General features: G+C 39.7%; 2 protein-coding genes across 4 annotated transcripts; both read left to right on the top strand.

The window, feature by feature from the left end:
- The first annotated feature begins 141 nt into the window (after nucleotides 1-141).
- LOC114857349 (YY1-associated factor 2-like) lies at nucleotides 142-3,018 on the top strand. The gene is made up of 4 exons (XM_029153737.3): nucleotides 142-403; nucleotides 680-805; nucleotides 1,833-1,982; nucleotides 2,091-3,018. Exons 1-4 carry the CDS (start codon nucleotides 378-380, stop codon nucleotides 2,329-2,331), a joined length of 543 nt encoding a protein of 180 aa, XP_029009570.1. The 5' UTR covers nucleotides 142-377; the 3' UTR covers nucleotides 2,332-3,018.
- Nucleotides 3,019-3,579: 561 nt separating this feature from the next.
- LOC114857347 (glucoside xylosyltransferase 1-like) lies at nucleotides 3,580-22,618 on the top strand. Of its 3 annotated transcripts, none has more exons than XM_029153735.3 (9): nucleotides 3,580-3,927; nucleotides 4,375-4,461; nucleotides 5,793-5,976; nucleotides 6,078-6,209; nucleotides 6,288-6,539; nucleotides 6,856-6,979; nucleotides 7,132-7,304; nucleotides 9,369-9,534; nucleotides 22,455-22,618. In XM_029153735.3, exons 1-8 carry the CDS (start codon nucleotides 3,713-3,715, stop codon nucleotides 9,528-9,530), a joined length of 1,329 nt encoding a protein of 442 aa, XP_029009568.1. In that variant the 5' UTR covers nucleotides 3,580-3,712; the 3' UTR covers nucleotides 9,531-9,534; nucleotides 22,455-22,618. The 3 variants fall into 3 exon arrangements, with proteins under 3 accessions (XP_029009568.1, XP_029009567.1, XP_029009569.1); XM_029153734.3 differs by lacking the exon at nucleotides 22,455-22,618 and adding an exon at nucleotides 20,775-21,344; XM_029153736.3 differs by lacking the exons at nucleotides 4,375-4,461; nucleotides 22,455-22,618 and having other exon boundaries at nucleotides 3,583-3,927; nucleotides 9,369-10,338.
- The last annotated feature ends 1,426 nt before the right edge of the window (nucleotides 22,619-24,044 follow it).

Below are 24,044 nucleotides of genomic sequence, written 5' to 3'. Positions count from 1 at the left end.
AATTGGCACATGTGGACCTGAACATTTTAACTTGACTAACGTTTAAGTTTTGTCGCTGTGCTGTGATTGGGTGAAATTGGCAAAGCTCGCGCACTGCACGCGCAGGATTTCGGAGTATTTGTTGCAGCACTTGTGCACACACCGCGTCCCCGCCTACGTGCAGCGCTACTTACTCAAACACTCGCTGGGCGCCTCGCGCCGTGCTTTCACGTTTCTAACTGCCCTCTGTTGTGATTACATCAAAGGTTATTGGACGAGCCCGCGTCACGTGCTCATCCTTCGACAGGAGTTTCCACGACAGCTGAGAAGCAGCTAAATGCGTTTTTTCACCTGTAACATTGAACATTTTAAAGTCCACCGAGTCGAAGCTTCGCAAAATGGGAGACAAGAAGAGCCCCACGAGGTAAAAGTGTCGCTAGGAGCTCCGGGGGAAGACTTTACTGGGCCATTCGCAAACAGAAAGCTCGGTCAATGGATGGAGCTGTTTAACCGGAGTGTTCATGGCGGCCGGCGGCTGCTTGTGCGCCTGAAAACTGAAAGCTGCCCCTCACTGGCTGACGTCTGAGCACAATTATCGCCGCTACTGACGTTTCTTCTCTGTTCTGGCATCAGTATCTAACAGGTTGTCTTCGGAAGCCTTGTCCTCACTCAAACTGTGCCATTTTGTTTTTGTCTGAAGGCCGAAGCGGCAACCCAAGCCCTCCTGCGACGATGGCTACTGGGACTGTAGCGTGTGCACGTTCAGGAACAGCGCTGAGGCGTTTAAGTGCATGATGTGTGATGTCAGGAAGGGGACGTCGACGCGGTAAGTGGCTCTAGCTGCTGACTTAACTATTACAGCACGGCTGGACAACGTAATTGGCGTCGTTAAGGGGTCGTGACTTCAACGTTAAGTGCACAAGCAAGAAAAGCACGCGCGCAGCGTGGGTTTGTTAGATACAGAACGTAACAAACTTTATGCCCTCATTGGGTTTGTCAAGTTTTGTTGTCGCTGCAGTTTATGGTCTGGCTCTGTGTATTTGACATCAAACCAATCTACAAAGTGGCTCATTAGTTGAATCAACGAGAGAAAAAGCACATAACGTTAAACTGAGAAGGTTGATTGTGTTATGCGATTCAAGTAAGGGTTCGGACACGGTCAGCACAGGTGCAGCAAAAGACTGGACGAGTTATGTAATGCTGAAAAACATATCTGACGGTTAATGAACTTGAGAACGTCACAAAGTAGGAAAAGTGGGATAAGGTTGATCATTTTGTGGATAATTGAATGTCGAATATCTTCAGGAAAATATGGTAAAACAATTTGGGTCTTTCTTCATCTACATCACATTAAATCCCTGTAGAAAAGGGGACATTGACTGTGTTGTATATTGATTTCTTTATTTATATCTGGAGCTGCATATGATGCAATGCACATTACATATATTTTAAATAAATCTAACAATGCCAAATCACATTCAGGTCTTACTGCAACAGCATACTGTAGTTGTGTAGTAAACTAGTACTAAACTGACCCCAACTGCAGTTCAGACCTGTCACTCACCAAAAAAAAAAAAAACATCTCCTGATAGGGCCCTGAACTACCCTGTTATCTTATTTTAAGCAGGACGCAAAACTATAACACAATACACACAGTTTCTCCAGAACTGCTGAGCCTGAGCTCCACAGGTTGCAGATATAAAACAACTTTTTCTATGTACCCAATATCGTCTCAGAACCAAGTTTAAGGCAATTTTTTGGCTTACAAAATGTGTTTATTAGTAAGGTACAGTTCAGCTCGTTCTCCCTACAAGTTCAGTGATAGCAGATCAATAACGTGTTGTCTCTTTCAGAAAACCTCGGCCTGTTTCACAACTGGTTGCGCAGCAAGTAAATCAGCAGTTTGCATCACCTACACACCCCAAAAAGAAGAAAGAAAAATCAGAGAAGGACAAAAGTGATAAGGAGACAGGACTGAAAAGAAAAAGTCATAAAAAGATGAGGTAAATAATTAATGATTTGAAAGAAAAAACAGAATATTACATCACTTTTGATCTTGTTGCTGGAATAGTGTCCTTCAGATCCTGTTTTTGTTTTTCTCTCTGCACCAGGCCCAGGTTAAAAAACATAGACCGGAGCAGTGCCCAGCATCTAGAGGTCACAGTTGGAGACTTGACTGTAATAATCACAGACTTTAAGGAGAAAGCCAAACCCACATCCACTTCAACAAGTGCTGCCTCAGCAGACCAACTCAGTCAAAGCGGCTCAAGTTCTGATAACACTGAAAGAGGGGTCTCCAGGTGCTCGTCGCCTCATGGGGAAGGCTCACCTGTCAATGGAGAGGCTCACTAACCTTTACACTCTGCCATCACATCTCACTTTCCTGCACTCTGCAAAGCCTCAACCAGAGATTAAACTTCAACATGCAAGGTTTTTTTACAAAAATAATAATAGAAATGCAAGCATTCACCTCCATTAGGGGTTGTACTTTTCACTGCCTTTGAATGATGTTAAAGAATTCATGAGTCAGGACATATTTCAACTCGATGGACTGCTGAAGCAAAATCTGTTATGAACTGAAAAGAGAGAAAGTAGCATTAAATAGTGGATGTTGGTGGAAGTGTGCTACAGTACATGTCGTGGTGACTTGTGTTTTGCACCTTAGTGTCACGTCAGCCTCACACTCAGGTGGCCGTTTCTGCACACAATTCACGAAAGGACACGTGAAGTCATCTCAGAATTGTAGTTTATCTTTCAATTTTGTTACTGTGATTTGCACTTACTGGCATCCTATTTTTCACGATAACAGGTTTAGCATTATTTCCACTTTGCTGTTATCAGTAAATCATAACACTGTTGCTAATTGGCCTTATCCAGCTCCCTTCTTTGTTCTGGGATGCAATAATAGTTATATTGTCTAACATTTGAGTAAATATTGTTATTCTATGTATGCTTGTCCTTCATTTGGTAGAGCTGAGCATGATTTATTCTATAGAATGGTTTATAAAGTAATTAAAGTTAAATAAAATAAGTTGTAGATCCCTGGCTTTGTTTATTATAATGAGGAACAGGTTGCAACACATGTTTCTTGAAAGTAAACAATTGTGTTCATAATTTGATTTAGCTTCTTTTATAGGGAAAGGTTTGTACATTTATTCTCATGCCAGTTTAATGGCTGCACCTTTTATTGTTCATGCATAATTTATCTTTTTAATTATTTTAATTAGTTATTTTTTTAAATTATGGACTATTTGCCTTGTTTTAGTTTGGCAGTAAATCTCTGCAAATTGGATTAAAGACAGTAAAAGAAGGGTCATAAAGCTACAAATACTTGTCTGTGTTTTCGCCTGTGACATAAAAGTGCTTCCTTTAAGTGTTACTTTCACAACCACAAACTTCCGATACTCAATTTTCAGTGTTGTTATAGGTTAAACAATCCACCAGTTACAATGTTGTTTACATATCACTATTTATAATAAGAAAACATTTTGGCTAGGTATTAAGAGGCACGCATGCACGATGACATGGCAAATCTGAGAAATCAGCTGTCACCTGAACACAGATTGCGAGTCACTGGCCAACGTGTGTGCGGCCGAACACGTGTGATAGAAGTGGGCGGGGCTGAGAACTGTAAACACCACCCATGTCACTGCACAACTTAGCGGCTACAAGTCAGATGGTAGCAAAAAGTCAATGAAAATGGCTCATTAGCGTCGAAAAGTTGAAACGCAAGATGCGATGCTATCTTCACGCATTTCTGCTGTGCGTGGTTTTGACCTTCGTTTCCCTGCTGTATGTGTTCAGCCAACTAACGTCCACCTTGGAGGACAGGGACGGGCGCAGCGTCAGCGAGCAGGACGTGCCCGACAGGCGCCGTCACGACACCGGGCACCTGCGAAGGAAAAGGCCAGGACTCGCAGGCCTTCGAGAACGCGAGCGGCTTGACAGGTAAGTTAGCTTGCTTCATCGCCTGGTGTCATTTCATTGGCGATAGTTGACTGTAGCAACGAGTGCAGTTGCTATTCAGTTAGCATGGTGGGACAACAGTTAGCTTTACAGGTGCCGTTGAAGCGTTGGCATTAGCCGCTTTGCTACGGTTACGCTAAACCCTTGCTCACAGTAACTAGCTTATGTTAGCCACCGGGCTGAGATACCTAAGATAACAGGATTTAGCATTTTATTTTGCTAGTTTCAACCACAGCGTATAATATTATGGGTATAGGTTTTCTATTGTCATCTTGTAGAAATCTAACACCACCCGAGTTTGTGGCTAATTAATTAACGTTTATTTGACCTTTTTGCCAGCTAACCAACAGATTTAACACCAGAGCAGATGATGTGCTACAGACTAATTTAACTTTGAGAACCGCAAAGCTCATGTTTTCATTCCGTCAGGTGTAAATCACAGTCAGTTTCTTACTGGAATCCCTTTTGGAGACTGCCTGCTGGTGTTTGTGGAGTGAACTGCTTGTTGGATTCTAGGTATGAATGATTTTGTGCATCTATATGAAATGTACCGATGACCCATAATCATCCTTAGACTTCAAACTACAACTCTCACCTACTTCACCGTTTCACGGTTCAAAGGAAAGCCTGATGCAATAGCTGCAGTCTCGGTGCGCCCTGTGATTACTGGTGAGATTTTAAAGCCATAAATCAAATATACTGACAAGTCTGTTGGTGATAACACGTTATGTGTTTAGGGTAAATCCATTTCATGGCCATGACTTCTTGTGCAGGCTAATCTGGGGGGAAAACTCCTTCTAGTTGACTCCATAATTGCAAGAAAAAGTAATAGCACTGGTTCTGGTTGCAGCATTCAGTTTTTTGTTTCTACATCACAAAATGTAATCTGATCAAAGAACACAAAACTTCTAAGATAACTGTCACGGTCATATCTGCATCAAACACACCCATTAAATATATCAACATAGGAATGTCATCAGTGGCATTGCTAGTTTTTTTAAAATCGCTAAACATCAGCCAGTCTATAATTAGTCCCAATAATTAAATAAAACCACATCCTGGATCAACCTACTTTGACTAATAGAAACGCCCACGTATTACGGACGTAACCAGACACACACAGATACTATGGAATAACCGTTCACACCTCACTTCCTTATGATAATGGCAGAAGTGAAGCACTACTGAAATGAAATAGCTCTTGCTTCAAGTTGTGGCTGCCAGTTATTGAAATACTGTCACAAGTTTTCCATCACTCTGTATAGATGTGTTTAGTAGACATGAAAGAACACAACTTTAGTTTTTTAGCAGCTTTAGAATTCTGTTTGGATAAGATAAAATCAGAATCATGAATATTCATGCATAAACAAAAGATAAAAAATGTTACATTATATATTGTTATAAAAAAGTACCATTAGTAGTTCTTGAAACTGTTATATGACAAACAATGGCATTTGTATATACTGTATGTATATAAGTACCTACAAGTACAACTATGTTCATCATTAATGGTTTTATAACCATTATGTTCAGCATTCAAAGTCTCTTTGCCAAACCTTGAACAACAGGTTGAGCAAAGACAAGATATAACACAGACTGTCAGACATGGTTTTTATGGTTACAAAATCTGACGTTATTAGTTTACAGGAGCACCTGGAGGCAGCAAATAGCATGCGTTATAATCTCATGCTTTTATCTGTATTTACTGCAGGGCTATGTATAAGACACCTGAACCTGCTGAGAACATCCTTATTTGTTCTCCCTTGCATTTTATTGCGTGTGTTTGTGGATATATAAAAGCCAAAGGTGAAGTACTGATTGTTATTTAATTTTGTTTTTGCTTGTAGGGAGAGAAAAAGCTCTGTTGGCAAAGGAATTAGAGATGAGAGGAGTCACCTGGCTGTGGTAGCCTGTGGCCCCAGGCTAGAGGAGACCCTCACCATGTTAAAGTCCAGCATTCTCTTCAGCAAAAAACCTCTGCACTTTTACATCTTTGCTGAGGATGACCTGCATGACAGCTTCAGAAATGTTGTATGTGTCATGTACTTGACTGTTCATTGATTGATTAATTAGTGTGTCAAGACTCTATTATCCCCTGATAATTATGTCTATGTGCTTATCTCTTCCCAAAGCTCGAGTCTTGGCCCACCACTGTGCAAGCCAAGTTTACCTTTGCTATATATCCCATCACTTTCCCCAAGGAAAATGTAAATGAGTGGAAGAAGCTCTTCAAACCCTGTGCTTCTCAGCGGCTCTTTCTGCCGGTAAGCATACATACAAAAAAAACCCACAAACAGTTGGGATCATTTGCTTACAATATATATTTCTTTGTTTTTCTTCAGCTGATCCTGAAGGAGGTGGATTCATTGCTTTACGTGGACACAGACATCCTTTTTCTGCAGCCAGTAGAACACATCTGGTCACTTCTTTCTCAGTTCAACACGACCCATTTAGCTGCCATGGCTCCAGAGCACGAGGAGCCAAGGATCGGCTGGTACAACCGTTTTGCCCGTCACCCTTATTATGGCAAAACTGGGATTAACTCGGGTGTCATGCTAATGAACATGACACGACTCAGGGAGAAATCTTTCAAGGTAAAGTACTGGTGGAGTTTTGTAAAAGCGAAATGTAGCAATAACTAAGCAGGTGTTAAAAATAAATGTCATTTTTTCATGTGAGATTTTTTTTCTTCATTTTATTATGTTTTAGTTGTTTTAATTCAGTTTGTTTGCTCAATAGTTGTGGTTCCAAGTTTTAACCAGTTGAGGTCACTGTTGTAATTCTTTCTGAACGAGCACATTTCTTTTTCAGTTGGCATGAAGTTTTGACAATAGAATTATTTTCTGGAATCATTGTTTCCTGATGCAAAATGTTATGGATTCCTTTTGAATTCTGTATTGATCTTTTTAGAATGATATGACGGCAGTTGCACTGCGGTGGGAGGAGATTCTAATGCCTCTTCTTCAGAAGTATAAGCTGAATATCACTTGGGGAGACCAGGATCTTCTTAATATAATATTTCACCATAACCCAGGTTTATTTAATTATTCATGTATTACAATTTTAAAAAACCTGTCTTCCAGTTTGACATGACTACATTTAACTTTGCTGAGATTGGTTCATATTGAATAAACCCCCATCACATACAATTCTCGTCATCTTAGCTTGTGTCTTGGTGTGTTACAGAAAGCTTATATGTCTTCCCCTGCCAGTGGAACTACCGTCCAGACCACTGTATATATGGCAGCAACTGTCAACCGGCTGAACAGCAAGGTGTCTTCATTCTCCATGGTAACAGAGGAGTGTACCATGATGACAAGCAGCCAGCGTTTCGAGCTGTTTATCAGGCCATCCAAAAGGTACACACAGAGAAATCTATGGTGTTTTCAACAGCTTTGAGGATATTTATTCTTATACCTAATAATAACAACAGTTTGAAAGCCCTTTTTTTTTTAATTAGGAGTGATCATTCTTTCTGGTGCCTCTGTGTCTTTAGAGGGCAGCTGTGTAGACAAGACAGACTATTTGGAGAAACATTGACTAGTCATTATATTATCAATCAGATACTCCAAGCCTTTCTCTTATGGATGCCTCTGTCTACTAGTGTTTAATCAATACCCTGTTAAACATTTCCGTCATCCTGTGGTCGCGCTCTTAAACCAGGAAAATCACAAATCTCCGCAAAGCTTCGACCAGTAAAATTGTTACTTGTGATGGCTAATATTGATGGGTTTTGTGGAGCAGTCGATGTGCCCTTTAGTATATTTATTTTATTATATTTATGCATTATTCTTTTTTTCATATATATATATATATATATATATATATATATATATATATATATTAGTACTTTATACATCGGACACCTATATATAAATATAGTTTGGTGTTGGCACCTGTTTGTGTTGGCACCTTTTATAAAAACACGCATTTTTTCAGAATCCTTGAATGGCTGGCTAAAATCTGACTGATTCTGGATTAAAAAAAACTGACATCTGGCTGCTTAACTTTAAATGATTTTCAGCTTTTAGGGCTTAAATGTCCACCAACCATCCATCATCGGTGGGCTCTCACTGCTGTGCTGGCAGCTCGCCTTCGATCTGCTCTTGTTGATTTCAGCACGCTGGTCAACATGCAGGCAGCAATTGAGGGAGCAAGAGAAGCTTCATTAGCTGGTCTCCATCCATTACCACCACAGGGCCGACCCTGGCCACTATCAGTGCAGGCAGTGTTCTCAGCCATTAAGTAAACGAGCAGGCTTCATTATGGGGCACTCTGCCTTCATGCTTCCATCAGTCTCCCGACAGCACAAATGCACACTTTATTTTAGAAGGTGGAGCAGTGCTGAAGCTTTTTAGAAGTAAGCATAAAATGTTGGGTAGATGGCTGTAAGATATATATATATATAAAACAAAGTCAAATTCTAGTGGTAATTGACGAGGGTCTTAGTCTTTGTTGTTATATTCTGAAACTTGAGTTGCTTCAGTTCCACAGTTTTCCCCATCCACTTTGTTCTTTGTGTTACATAGTCTTTTGAAAACTTCATTAAGCCCAGAGCAGCCACTTTTGGAAGAAACTCTCATTTCTATCCCACCAAGAGGTTTTAAGTAAGCCCGCCTCCCAAGGCAGGCTCTTCCCAGCCAGCTAAGGAGCTTGCAATAAAAGGGCAGTACCATTACGCAGCCAAGCCCACAGAAGAGTTGTAAAAATTTTAGTGCTGATGCTAGTTTGAGATCTCATGATGGCCGTGTGGACAACACACCAGCAGCAGCCACATAAAAATCGATAGAAGGCCGTTAATGGTGCTTTATTGTCTGCTGCAGTATATGAAAGATCATAAAAAAGCACACTTTGAGTAACCAAAGTGGAGTCAAATGACATGTGAAATACATATTTTATATATGCTAGAGTGGTAAAAGAGTGGCTTACCTTGCAGGTAAAACAAAAGCTCAGTAGGTGGGAAATTCTGTGCTTGTCTTTTCTTTACTTTCTTCTTGGCAACACAAAACCATGCAATAATGAAACATATCTGGAACGCTACTGCTAAAGCTTTCACCAATGGTTTCACGCCTCACCGAGCTCAGGCTTGTGTAGTTGTGGTAACAGATATTCATCATCCTAACACCCTCTGAATTGACACGTATGAATCAAATGCAGAATATTATAGTCTTGAACTGACGGTGATAGATGTGGCATTTAATTCATGCAGTAGGAATGCAGTCCCATCATGCCTGTTACTGGAGCAAACAGGTGCTGGAACACCCACTTCTGCTTGATCTCTAAAAAGCACGTCTTGAGTTTTCTTGAGTAATGACATGAGGTAGAGAACAGATGGAAATTAAATGGATGAAGCAAACAGTGTCACACAGTGATTTTTTTAATATCTCTGAAATATAATAGATGCACATATTTGTCATCCTCAGTACTCGTTTGGTGAAGGCATGGAGACCTCTCTGCTTCAGCCACTCGAAGCATCACTGCAGGCCACCACACATACCTACTGTGGACGAACCAGCCACCTGTTCACCAAAAGGTTAAAACAGAGCATCATGTCTGTTGAGCAGGACATCACACAGAGGAAATAACCAGGTCAGCACTGCAGTGCCTTCTAACACTGTGTCTCAGTGTTTCAAACACCTCTGGACATGGCAAACAAACTCAGGTCCTTACTGAACCACAATCTGTTTAGAAGCAACATATCAAGGACGTGGAAATGGACAAAGATAATCCGTTGAACAGCTGTGATGCCATTTTTGGCACAATCAGTCCAGTGAACATAGCTGTAACCAGGTCACACATGCTATCTCACCTTGGTTGGAACAGCACTGAATCTATCATAGCTGATTAGAAAGACGTTTTCTATATTTTAGACAATCAGGTTATGTTTTATCAGAAAAATCTTACTATTATTAAGTACTGTTAAGACTATTGTAAAACATACACAGCTGGGTACCTCAACAGGCTTTTAAGAGTTTTTTTATGGAATTATTTTTGTGACTTTGCATATGGGCAATTGCTATTAATATCCTTGTCACTGCAGTACGGAATGTAAGCAGTTGTGAATGTGAGGTGCTTTCCACCTATACTGTTTTTACTAAAACAAGCTCTGTAGGAATATTTCAAACCTGTATACTCTGATCAGTATTTATTATGGTCTGGCGTCCATAACAGGAAGCACCATTTCAAAAGTCCTGCTGTAAGACCATAAGTCTTATAATGAAAAAGTTGCACTATTAATGTTAAATGATTGTAACAGAAAATCTGTGGTGGCAGTGCTGTACTGAAATGAACATTGAATTCATTGTTAAAAAAGAAAAAAGTTTTCAAATGTTGTCTATGTATTATCACAAATAGTTGCAATGCATTAAATGTGTCATTTGAGACCTATTACAATATGTCTTATAATATCATAATTATGTGATGCAATGAAATAATTTTCATGCCAAGCTGAATTTCTGCAAGGTTTAATTTGGAACTTTAGGAGCATTTGCAGGTTCTTGTGTTTTATTTAGATGCCTCAAGTCTTTGCATCAGCTAAAATTACCAATTTGCATAAACTGTACTTGTTGGTTCCTCGTTCAGAAACTCAAAGACTACGAGCGGTTCGGGTCCTAGAAGGCAGAAACAAGATTAATATAAGAAATTAATGTGAGTGTGAAGACTTCAGAAAGTGTTGTTACATGACCAAAAAGGAAGTGATGCGTCTGGGTCAGTAGCCTCTGGCTCATCATTTCACAGCCAGATTGACAGACGTGCCTGGAATAGACTGCAGCTCTGCATGATGAATTTTAAACGGTTTCACTACTAAAAAGCTGGTTGATATATTCACTTTCCTGTCAAGGAATTGCAACATGTGCAGTGAGAATGAAAAATACTGGATTTCATTTAGTAATGGTTGGATGGATTTGTAAGTTACTGGGCAAAAGCAGAGTTTCGGGTCTTGTTTATTTCTTTAGGAACAGTTGTGGTCAAATGGTGGATTCTTCCAGTCAGAGAAGAGAGAGACTTTTACAGAAACTCTTAAGATGAGTCATGATAGTACTACTTTTCCTCCCACTTACACCAACATCGTTAAAAGGGACAGAGGCATGTATCCAATACACAATGAAATACAAGGTTAATGTATTTCTCCTAGAAAGCCATTCTACATTTGTAGAGAAATCCTTTAGTGATTTAATTTCAGGCATAAGTCTTTGAGATAGAGGTTTACACTTTTAGGGGGAAAGGCTAATGTTGCTCCTGCCTGGTTTTGCTCCCCGAGTTTAATAGTTATTGAGGCCCATTCTCTTTCAGTCTAACAGGAACTACCAATGGATTATTCATGTTATTGCTTACAACGCTTGACCTCCGTGATGTTCAATAGCTATTGTAGTCCAGGCATAAATTGAAACAGTCTGAGGCGAATGGTCAAACGCAGAGTGAACATTGGACCATCAAAAGTCTTCAACCCCCTCTTGTCTAAAGGAGTGAAGGGCTGACATTAACAACAGTTACTGAAAGTGCAAAGGACCGTTAAAGTTATGAAATGACAGGATATGTTTGTCACTGTGGCGTTCATTACTTTATTGCAGAAATGATGCATAGTCACAAAAACTGTGCACACAGTTTTCCACTAAGCTTGAATTTATAATGAAACAGATGTTCTTTTTTGGGGGATACAGTGTATCTGGCATGATTCGAGGACACCAGAAAGACAATTAAGAAGACATTTTAGGACTGTTGAAGCTTTCATAGATCAAAGAATTCACTCAGCACTTGACGTAACACGCAAGGCGTTTTTGATCAATCGTGAGGTACTTGTAAGGCATGTCTGCTCTTCAGTCTGCTCATTTTGCAAAAAAGCACTTCTCAGCGAGGTTCAGACTCCAGTTAGTCAAGACAGGAACCTGACAGTGAGCCGTGTATCTTGTCAGTTTGATAAAATGATTGAGGAGACAAACCAGAACCAGGGAGGAAAATAAGAGGTTCTTTGCATCTGAACAGGGCTCAGTAGAACATTGTTGTCTTCCCTGTGCACCCCCCCCCCCCCCCCCGCTCCGACCTCTCTAACCACAGACAGTTATCATTTAACTATTGTACGTTTTGATCAATAACACATTTGCCTACACTGCTGAGACAGGTATAATTGTGCTGATATGTCAGGGTTTAAAACAATTAATGTAATTTGCTGTTGAGCATTAGCTGTGCATGGATCATTTGGTTGAGAGGTGAATCTGCTACTATAAGCGGGACAAGATGAGAAATATGCATATGGAAATCACATTACATCACTTGTTCAATGTTTGTAGTATATGAATATCACCTTTTTCAATGCTTTATCGACAAAAAGTCGTGTCTTTAGTACAGCAATCACTACAGCGATTGGACGGAGAATTGATAATCTGTCTAATTTCACTTAAGATGTTTGTTGGAATTACATGTAGGACCTTTCTCTGTAAGATTGCTTGGTCAGGTCTCTCCAGCTGCTGTCTTACTCCCGCAGTGCAAAGACGTGCAGTCAGGTTCATTGGAGATGCTATATAGCCTGTCTGTCTGACTATATGTGGTTCTGTGATGGAGTTTTATGGTTGATACAAATTTGTCCTCACCAAATGTCCTGGCCATCTACCTAATGTACACATCTTACTCATGAAGAAGTCAGATTGTCACCCAGAGTTGTGACTGAACTGACCACCGATTCTGGCTTCACTGAAGAAATGCAAAGTCATCTACTGCCCTTACATTTCAACTTCTCCTACTTTCAGTTCTAATCATATTCCAGCAAATTCATTAAATTTATTCGCCGAAACAACAAAATGTGACCTAAATTAATGACACATGCTTCCCACGGCTACACTACTGTATGGATCGATGTCTCACCAATCCATGCTGCATGGTGGCAGCCCGGCGTCTCACACTCAGCAGCCATAAACCACCGCTCAAAGAGCATCCACATTGACCCCAAGGGCTCGCACCTCCACTGCTTCCACTGCTAGAGGATGGCGTGGCATGTTTATGGATACACAACATTCAAACACGCAAAAATAAGAATGTTATTACTCACTCTCACTCTTATATTGGCTTTTTATGACCCAGCTGCAGCAAATGTCATTGAGATTGAGCATTCAGAATGTACAAGTAATATAATCTGTATTACCACTCATAAAAGTGGATATCACTCACTTCAACTGACCTTTTTTTCCTCCGATAAAATCTCTCATCAACGAGCCACATCCCCATGCTTGAGGCCTGAAGACTGTTGGCTGAAATCAATGCCATGCCAAGTATTGTTAGTGAACAACATGCCCCGTGATTCAATGCTCTGCACTTTCTTGATTGCACTGTAGACACTACTGACAAGCAGCATTAATGGACTGTGCATGTGATTCATGGTAACGGATGGTCTGCACAGACTGTTATAGGCATCCACGACCCTGACAGCAGCATCAGTAGCGATAAACTGTCTGGAATTTGGCCGAATGCCCAAAATGTTTATGTTGTCTGCAAAATAACGTGGTTACATGTGTGACTTGATTTTTGGGCGACGTGTCAAAGATAGGCTGTTTGATTCTCTCACCACAGTGACACAAGTTGCTTTAATTGCTGAATAATTAGTGGGAAAACTTGGTCCTGTGCTGTTTTTCCCTTCTTTTCTCTTACTCCCGAGTCCTCAACCTCATTTGCTGCAGGTCATTTAATTGTCTTCCCCATTCTTTCCTCTTTCACTGACATTTTCTAATGAATGTTTCCTCGGCCCAAACACAGTGGTTACATTATTGACTATTGGAGCAGCTCGACCTGTGTGTGGAACCTTTAATTGTTTTCCTGCAGTCTGACAGCCACCAGCACATGATGGATCTACCAGAACACTTATCTCTGACATGGAAAAGGACAATCTGAGTACATCTTCACGGTTAAATGAAACATTTTGAAAAATGCAGGAAAGTCAGTGCAAACAGTTTAATGACCGGATCTTCAAGCTTGGGATTCAGACCAGAGAAGTGTCTAATTTGGAGTTGAAAGAACATTTAAAAGAAATCCCCCATAGACTGCTCAACAAAGCCCACAATTTACCACAAATCTCTCTCCACCCAATGAACTACTGGTTGTGATGGAAGTGTTAAATGAGCTGGGGTCTGTGGAAGAGTGTAGACATGCCCCTCATGTGAAACCTATTATAAAAATCTAATCTCAGACTAATTTATCTTTCTATTTCTTGCACTCTGAGGCATTTGTAACACTGAAATACATTAATCAGACACATTACAGCAACAATGCAATTCAGGGTTACCTAGCTGAAAAGTGTATAATGAGCTGTTTGAGTTCAACTACGGAATAGAGCACAAATTGCTCCAAGAAAGCCATTTTTCACTTCGCCTTATTACTTTCAAGGGCACTTTGACCACCAGAACACAGGGAGGGTTCCTCATCAAAGCTCTTACAAGTCATTATCATTATTTATGCACGTCTGGAGCATTAACAGGCCTGATGTTTCAGTGATATGAGCAATAGTCGTTGAATTTAAGCTACACTATGCTTAGAGACAATACGTCTCAAGAAAATCTCCTTCTGACTGAAGCAGGAGCCATTTTGTAGTGTAAATTACACCAAACTCAAAGGGCATCTTTTGCCTCCTCCAAAAAGAGGTTTTGTTGGAAGCTTTGCATACGTTTTACATATGCAAGGCTTCAGCAACTTCTCTGAGGAAGTAGTCAATGGGATCATCTTCAAAGACTTATGAATGCTGGGAAAAACCTTTTAATGCAAAATAACATCTAGTCACAGATCACCATCAAGTCTGTAATCCAGTGTGGAAGAGGCATTAAAATCATTGACTGTAATGTAGTTTGGGAAAGTATTCAAAGACCTACAGTTTTAGAAATATGATTAACTAAATGGATTCTGATGTCACTCAGACTTACATGTTTTCTTATAACTGACATGATGACATTTTTTGGTACATTGGGTATAAATTTTGGAAAAAATTGAAGCAAATTGATTTAAAGCTTAATGCCACCAATAGTCAGTTCATCGTATCAGAAGAGTCAAAATATTATTACTTATATAATAAAAAACAATACTTTATCACTCAGATTTCAGTGCCTGTCCAGGGACAAGGAACAGGGAGTGGAAGCATCCATCCTGTTCGACCCAGCCAAACTATGATCGTTCTAAAATGTCGTTTGTATCATCTTTAATATTAAGAGCTCAACTTCACAGACATGAACTCCGAGGACTTTAACATCAAGCTGTCATTACTGTGAGAGGAATGAACATAAAGAAAGGAGACACTGCTTTTATTTAAAACTTGTCCATCAGGACTAGAGAATAATCAGATTTCAATTAAAGGGGACAATCTTTATTGTCATGGGACCCAGAGCAAGTCACTGGAATGTGCTTTAAGGCTCTGACTTCACTGTTTCATTATCTGTCTCCTGCATGCATGGATTTCCTTTTCCTCTCACCCTCGAGCCATTCAAGCTTTCACTCACTCAATATTTTACCTTTAGTGAGGAGAAATCCATCAGATGCTGTGATGTGGAGTGACTTTTAAACAAAGTGAAATGCTTTCACCATTTTGTTGGCTGCAGCTTTGTGCTGTTATTCCTTAAAATTGAAATATCAACAAATGAAATGTTTAACCCTAAGCCCATAAGAAAATGAATTCATTACACTTTTATACAAAATCAATTTGTGGCAGTTTTCATTTTCATGTAGAATGCAGTTGACATTTGACATTTCAAATAAAGATTTCATTTATTTTGCTGAATATCTGGGAGTCTATATAAAGATGTGAATGACAATTTAATAAGAAGATTAAGTTCTAATCCTGTTTGCAGATCACCCAGGTCTAACGCATGACACTGGAGAATAATCTGCCTGGCTTCTCAAATCATTATCATGACAGAAAACAAATGCTGGTGTAATAATCTAGTTGATTTTTTATTAAAGGTGTTTAAATGCAAAGTTATACTAACAGAATATCTCACACAGGCTAAAAGATTATAGTTTGTGTATGAATGGAAGAGAACAGGAAGTTTCTGTGGGTTGAAGTTCTAAGACACCAGGAGCTTTTGAGAAACTGTTGTATTTTAAACCCAGTGAATGTGAAAAGATTTTGTTTTAGCAGCTTACGATTACACTCTAAAGCAGAACAGCAGAAGTTTCACAGGTTCACACCAGAGGAGGAAAAGTTACCAACATAAATAAAGAACCTCTCTACCGCTGCTTTAAGCTTTCGCATTTGTGATATTCACCTCTGGACGACCTGAGGGCACCAGAATGTGTCCAAAAGACTGGGATGTTCAGGTCAGAGCAGACGCTGATCTCTGGTCAAAAGTTTTGTTTTCAGCCAAGCAGAAATATTGTTTCTACTGTATATTTCTACTGCATTCATGTTGGATTATTTCCTACACATTGCATGAAAGATAATTATTATAAACGCAGTCCAATCTGAATACCAATGAATAATCAGTGAGGACATCCAATCACAAAGTCAGGATGGTGAATCAAAAAAACTCAAAATTGACAGAGCTACAAGAGATAAAAGTGGATTAGTTTTTATATAGAAAATCAAAGTGGTAGGGTAATTGTAGGAGTCTGAATAAAAATGAGGAGGTACCTGTTGACAGCCGCTTTCTTAAAGCTTTGACACTGATGGCTTTGTGGCAGGAAAGAAATTCTATTGCCAAGACCTTTCTTATTCGGTTCTTCTCATCTAATTATGCCCCGGAGCAGGCTGCAGATGGGCTCAAATTGCAGTGTGACCTTAGTTTCCCTGATTTGGGATGAAAACCCCATAATAGCTTTACTTTCCTTTATTTGGGTACAACTTATAATAGGTTTCATTTCATTATTACATTACACATCCTGGTGTTATTTTGTGAAACCCTGTTCATAAAAGGATAGATTCTTTTATTTGGGTGCTACAATACCAGCATGTTCACTTTTTGTGTGAGTTAAGAAAATTGTCAGTGTCAGTGTGTTCAGCACAGCAGTTTTATTATGTGCTGGTTCGTTTGTGTAAAGCTGATTAGTCTGAACATGAGAATTTTTCAAACAAAAGTCTGAAATGCAAATTCATTATTATGAGCAAATATTATTTAAAAACCTGCAGCGGATTCTTGGTGGGTGTGTTGGCATCAGATTATACTCCTAACAAAGCAGAAATGGATATAATCAGGCTTACAGGTGAGAAACAGCTCGCAATTAAAAGAGGAAACCTGACAGAAGCTTTGTACATTAAATACACATGAACTAAAATTTAGATTAAAGATGCAGTCACCATCCAGATGCCCACATAGATGAGCTCATCATGCGTTATGAAATGGTGGCATGATCACTGATGATATATAATAATAATAAAGCACTTTGTCTGTAATGATTTGTACTGCAGTCTCTCTTGTTCTGCTTTCTAATGAGAAACGCCAGAGCTGAAAGTCATGAAAGCATAATTTGGCCTCATGCTAACAGCCCTTTATGCTACAGCACTTACTGTTAATTTGATTACAAAGTCTGTAAATGCAAAGAAATGGGAGTATTTCATAATTAAATTAATCATAATTAAATGCTCTGGGATTTAAATGTCTTGTCTGCAATGAGCACCGTTTCTTTTATCTTTCACTGCATCATCATCCTGATGGTTCCCTGACTACAAGCAATAGCTGTAACAACAGTGTGAAAGGCATACAATACATACAGTGCATGTAACAGAAGATAAACCAGCTTTGTGATCGTCTATGAACACAGTCAAATAGAAGAGGAAAACTGTGAGTAAGTGAGCAATTTTTTTTTGTTTTATTTTTCATTGTTGCTGAAATCTCCCGTTATTGTAGAGCATCTTTATCTTGGCTAACACAGCAAATCTTTTTTGGTGCATTGTTGTGGTCACAGTACAAATCATTACATAGAAGGAAAGTACAGAGTATTCTAATGCTCCATCTGTCCTGAAGGATTTTGTAGTATGACATAAAATGCTAACTACAACTTGCACGAGTCATAAGAATCCCAACAGTCTGTCAGTCCCTACGTAGTAACTTAAAACTGTGCATATTGTTCAATTCAGTTTTATGTCATTTGCATTGACTTAAATACACCACATTCCTAAACTCATCTAAGATTTACACTACACACCATACATTTTGCTGCAAAAAAACTATTTGCTCTACTGTTAATCAATAACAAACTGCCCTGCAGCAAAAAGCAAAGTCAAACTCTAAACTTGTGACTTTTTCAACAAAAACACATTTTTCTTTCAGATACACTCAGCAAGTGCTACTAGCATTCAAGGCAGAGATAGAAAGTAGTTATTGCTGAACAAATGCCTCCAAGCCAGAAAACCTTTTGTACTTCCAGTTGCTCGTCCTCAGTCAAGCTCCAATGGGGATAAAAGTGTGGTGAATGAATTTTAGAAGAAAATCTCAGCTTCAGCCAAAGCTGACATATTAAAAGACAGAACAATTTAATCTATGTGCAGAATATATATGAAATGTGCATAAACCATCAAATAAACCATAAATCAAGAAGAGTACATATATTATCTATATACTCCTCTTGTTAAAGCAAAGCTGTCCATCACAATATGGCATTCAGCGTAAGATATGCAGCTTGCTAAACTGCTGGACAGAACAAAAAAAATAAAATAAAAATTGGTAGTTGTGATGTAATTTGTGCATGTTGTACTGCCATCTGTTGGATCTCAATAAGTTTCTGTTCATTTGTATGAAATGCTAGTCATTTCTAGTCTTCTTTGTCACCAATTATCTCCTTTCCACAGCTTGGAGTATGATCATGTGCTTTCTAGTGTAATGACATGGAGTCAGACTAAAAGTAATAATTCAATTTTTTTAATGATGGGGGATTATCAGCAGCTCTCTGATCTGAGCTTAATCGGAGATGCTGTCGACCTGATGACGTGAGCCACTTCTCGAAAAGTTAACATCATTTCACCTGTGGGGATTAACTGGGATCAATATTAATTTGCACTTGAAAATTGGAAATTTCAGTATGTTTACTGAGCCTCTGAGAAAGTGTCAAGTGAAAATGGTTCTTTAGAGGCACGGTTATTGTTAGACTACAATTATTGTTGAATATTTAGCCTTTGGCCGATGCTGTAGTTTAATTAGGCAAAACATTTAACTGGCAGAGAAAATCAATTTCTCTACATATAGTGAACAGTAATTACCCTTTGCTTAGATATGTTTATATTAGCAGAACTGGGATCACAACAACAGAGAGGTCACAAAAGGTTAAAGCCTCTTATTGACTGGCAGGGTAATTAACTTGAATGGGTTTGGATGAGTACCTTAACCAACTGCAGACGTGGCCAAATGAGAGAGAAAACTCATTTCAATGGCCAGACGTGAATATCCAGTAATTACAAAGCAGCTTTTAACAAATGAGGCTCCAAGTCGCACTCCAGCCTTCTCCTGGAGCCATTGCTCTCAGCAGCGAGGCTGCTTGTTCCATTCAGCTGTAACACTTATCCAGGAGTTTCATCTCACTAGGTGGTAAAATGAACAGCTTGTATAACAATCAACAGATTATTATGGTAAAACTATACTGTGGCATAAGGACAGGTGTTTCTTGTTCATGTTACAGTATAGCTATGTATTATTAATAGTTCTGGCATTTTTCATGTATGATTTCAAAATGATGCAGTTTCTAAGTTTGAAGTAAGATTTAATGGTATATTTTTTATTGCTATAACTGAATTCAAGAATAATGATGTGAACTTCACCTCTTGACATTATTTCCACACAGTTACCTGGTTACTGAGTTGGTTTGGGTCGAAAAAGAAGATGCTGTCCTGACAGCTTGACAATTTTGTCAGTGTTTAGCGTAATGAGGGCCTGTATATCATTAGTGAAATAAGCACTGCTGGAATGGAGGTTTTATGTCCATTTGAAGCCTGTCATGCTACAATTATGCCCTAACAGACTGCCATATAGCCAAAATGTGATGGTTAACTTACACACTGACACTCAGCTGGCATAATGTGACATAGCTACAGTAGCTTGTGCGTTTATAAAATTTTTTAAACACGTCCGTGCATTACAGAACCTGTGGTTTGCTTATACTGTTGGGTTGCAATAATGGTTACCTAGACCATGGGAGACCCATGATCATTTAGTCTGTCTTGATGCTGTTATCTCAACAACACGAAGGACTCCAATTACTCTCCTGTGCAATAACCCTTTTCACCTACTACATTCCCCTCAAAACCCCCACGGCCAGAATTACAACAAAATCAGACAGTGATTTGCATTTAGATTGTACGTCCACAATAAAGCATGTGAATATGCTTCTATGGAAAGACTGTAGTCCTCTTCTCACCTCCAATGAGGTGTGTGGGTACTATTGAGTTGTAAACATTCAAGGGAATGTTCAACTGATCCAAGGCCTTAATAAATTGAAAGATTTTGCCTGCGGGGTAGTAGACAAGGTTAATTTTCTTAAAATAATTGAATGAATATTTTATTATGAATTATTTGCCACTGGGTAAAAATTGAACAAGTAGTTGCTATTTTTCTTGCTGTAGTTGAGAAATTAATTTTGGTAAGGCATAAAGTCTCTCTTTATAAAGTCCACTCTTTACTGTACTTGTCATGTGACTCAGTGATGCATCTAGATAACCTGCGTCATAATATCTCAAAAGTGTTAAAAAGTATTGTGCTGCAAATGGGTAAGAATGGAGGGAAGAGCCTTCATTGTTACTGTAGAACAGGTCTATTCTGTCCCACTTGGAGGTGTGACTGTTTTATCAGATGTATTGATGAAAGCAGCTGCTGTGGCAATCGAGCTGACTGGGCCTGGCCATTTATTTTCATTAACCTTTCGTATTTCTTTAGGCTTCACAAGGATGATGGCGAGGAGCAGATCACCTGTGAGGCTCACAGCGGATGAGGAGTGCTGCCTTTCGAAGGATTACTATTCAGTTTACAGGCCAACCCTCGGCTCTGCTCATTTTATCTGATGCATGTTTTTTGCAATACACACTGCTATCAACGCAGCAAGAGTTTGTTGTTCTGCAAGTCTCAGACTATCAATGTTTTCATATTACCATATTGACTCAGGCGAACCTACCTGGGTGTCAGATGTGACTTGTTTGTTGTCCGAGCTTTAATGCAATGCCTATCTGTTTCATTGCATTCTGATATCAGAGTAATTTGGCAGAAAATGCATTTGAAAAAGATAAGCTTCTTGCAGACAATGATGCTCCTGAATATTATACTTAATACACGTGTTCCCTGGTCTTTTCGCCTGCTGGGTCTTATGAATATGAATAGACAGGTTGAATGAAATGATGATATCTCTGAATGCTGCCCGAGTCTAAGGGCTACAGCTGACAACAAATGATAGCGTACGCCTGCATCAAAGGACTCATTATCGCGGACAATTTCAGTACCTTTATTATTTGCAGCGTTTCTTCATTCTCTCGCTTATTCCTCATGTAAAGGATGCCGTTCGGATGTCTTGCAGGTAAAATAGTAGCAGATCTATTCATGAGGGTCTTAATATTTCTCTTTCAACAACAGTCAACAAACCCAGCAGAGCCGCTTGCTAATGGTGACTAGTACTGCTGTTGTAACTAGGCTCACCCACAGGGTAGTGTCTGTGTATTATTCTGACGGAGATTGAATAACAACATGGGAAGAGGATCTACATGAACTACAGTAGAAATGCTCCACGTGAAACCTTATTAAACAACACGTGCATGTAAATAAAGCAGGAAAGAGTTTGCATAGTTCAAGGTTGGAGTCACAGTATGTTACAAATGTAACTGCCAGACACATCAACAATGTTCAGATAAAGTACTGATGGCAAAATTTGAAAAATCTAGTTTAAACTGTAAAATGCTAAAATAACCACATTTGGTCACATATGGTACAGAGAGATCTAAACTGTGTAACATCACGCAGGTCGCTGATTATCCTTGTCCTAATAACTCAACCCATCAGCTTTTTCACCGCTTGATCAATTAAATCACTTAAAGCTTGATTAAATCATGTACTTTTTCGGGTAAATAGCAAGGTAATTATAAACAAACTCAGTGGCGGGTCGCCTTCAGGGACGTCTCACGTTAGTATTCACCATTGGTTGAATTGTAACGAAGCAAAATGGTAAAAATGTTCATAAACATTGCTTAAACTTACCGACACAGATCTCATCCACAGCTGTTTATTGAAAAGCACAGCGGCTAGCTTCTCACAAGATACAGCTTTTCGTGAAAGCTTCGCCTTAAAAACTGTTGTGTTGCACCGCAGCAATACCCATTGTTACAAAAAAAAATGCGTCTCGTGCTTCAGCCACGTTAAAATATAGCGATGGCTTTTGGATGCTAACGAATCTCCGTGTTTAGTGGGTTTAGTTCAGACATTTTGTAAAGTCCCGCCTTACAGGCTCGCGCGAGTGCTTATCCAATCTCAGGACACGCACATGTCACATTGACCTCTCAGCGGCCTTGGTGACGCAGACTCGAAGTCTGATTGGCTACTACCAACTGATTGACTGTTTCCATTCACTTACAGGGAACCGAGCCGGCTCTGTTGATTCTGAAGCCTCAGGCAGATTCCGTGGGACCTGATAAACTGACAGCACAACAAACACCATTAATATGAAACGAAGGGAAGAGTAGGACAGGTGATGACTGGAGGTTGGCCAAAGAATAAATAAATAGATTTTTTCTGTTTAATGTTCACCAGGTGTGATTTACAATAACTAAGCATGGTTCAGAGTACATGAAACATGGACTTATTCTGCCTACAGGCAAATGATTTTTGTTGGACATGGTAATGCCAGTATGGTCTGCATGCTGTTCCTGAATATCAACAAGGATTTATACCAGGTGTGTGTAAAAACAGATGAACTATAAAGACCCTCCTCGTGCCCATGATCACTTTGACCCACCGTACAAACTTCATCTCGGAGATCCATGCGGCACGCAGTAATGCTGTGTGTTGTGGTGTTTCCAGCAGTCTCCATCTGCTGCGAGGTTGTTTGTGGAGCTGCTGAAGCTGCATGTATAATTCTGACAGGTGCCTTTCCTCATCCCACATGCAGCTGCCAATGAGTCTGTCAGCAAACAAAGGAGGAGCTGGCATATAATAAAGAACAGCTGGTGAGTGCTAATATACAGGCTCGCAGAAGTGCCAAGGCCTCTGTGGTGCACACATGGACTCAGGCATGCTCGGATTCCGCTCCTTTTAGGACCTCCACACTGCCTAATCCTCAATCTGGGTTCATATCACCACCACCTGCACTGTCTTCCGAAGGCCGATTTAGGCAAAACATACAGTGACAGAAATATGGTTTGTGTTCTAATGGGCTGCGTGTGCGGCAGTAGTGTCTCCAGCCAAGTTTGGAAATGATTAAATGGGGCGAGCGTGGTCAGGGTGAGCTAATGTTTCCCTGGGATTAGTAAAACAAACGCGATAGCTGTGAATAATTTCTCTGTTGGATAGTTATTATCTGCTCCCATAGAGAAGTGGATGGAATAAATGGATTTGTTTTAAGACCTATTCCATCTTATTTTGGGGAATGAAAAGGATAATTATAAGTCTCTCCAACTTTAGCCTTAATGGAAGAGACTGTGAATTATTGGAGCTGTGCAGGTTAGTATATTCTGCAGTGTGTAAAGAGCAAAGTGCTCAATAAAGGAATGAATGAGAACAAGCAGTGAGGCTTTAAACATGATTGTACACAGCATCCTAAAGTGGAGAATATTAGAATTTTCTTTCTAAATAAACCTTTCAAAAAGCCAAGCAACACAACAACATTCAAACAACTGCCTGTTTGAACATTGTGTATCTACCTCCTCCCTCCTCCCCTTCTGGTTTTCTCAGCCTCAACCAGTGATTACCAGATAAATTGCACAAAAAAAACAGGCAAACTGTCAGGATCCATCTGTATTCATTCCAGTTGGGGGGGGGGGGGGGGGGGGGGGGGGGGGGGGGGGGCGTCCAGGTACACAAGCCTGTGATGTCACATTAAAGCTGGCAGAGTCTGGGGATCTGGGAAAAAAGATGAGGAGGGGGTTGTAGGAAGTAGGACATATAACAAGAGGGTAAAATCAGCTTAGAACATTTCCTCTAGGGGCTCTGAAGGTACCTTCACACAAG

Source organism: Betta splendens, chromosome 6, assembly GCF_900634795.4.
Source record: "Betta splendens chromosome 6, fBetSpl5.4, whole genome shotgun sequence".
Lineage (NCBI taxonomy): Eukaryota > Metazoa > Chordata > Actinopteri > Anabantiformes > Osphronemidae > Betta > Betta splendens.
This window is presented reverse-complemented; position numbering and strand designations above follow the sequence as displayed.

Excerpts from the sequence above, each read along its gene's own strand:
- LOC114857349 (XM_029153737.3), top strand. The coding sequence starts at position 378 with ATGGGAGACAAGAAGAGCCCCACGAG. Across the intron at positions 404-679 it reads GACAAGAAGAGCCCCACGAG|GCCGAAGCGGCAACCCAAGC; the intron begins GTAAAAGTGTCG and ends TTTTGTCTGAAG. Across the intron at positions 1,983-2,090 it reads AAAAGTCATAAAAAGATGAG|GCCCAGGTTAAAAAACATAG; the intron begins GTAAATAATTAA and ends TCTCTGCACCAG.
- LOC114857347 (XM_029153735.3), top strand. The coding sequence starts at position 3,713 with ATGCGATGCTATCTTCACGCATTTCTGCTGTGCGTGGTTTTGACCTTC. Across the intron at positions 6,210-6,287 it reads CTCAGCGGCTCTTTCTGCCG|CTGATCCTGAAGGAGGTGGA; the intron begins GTAAGCATACAT and ends GTTTTTCTTCAG. Across the intron at positions 6,540-6,855 it reads TCAGGGAGAAATCTTTCAAG|AATGATATGACGGCAGTTGC; the intron begins GTAAAGTACTGG and ends TGATCTTTTTAG.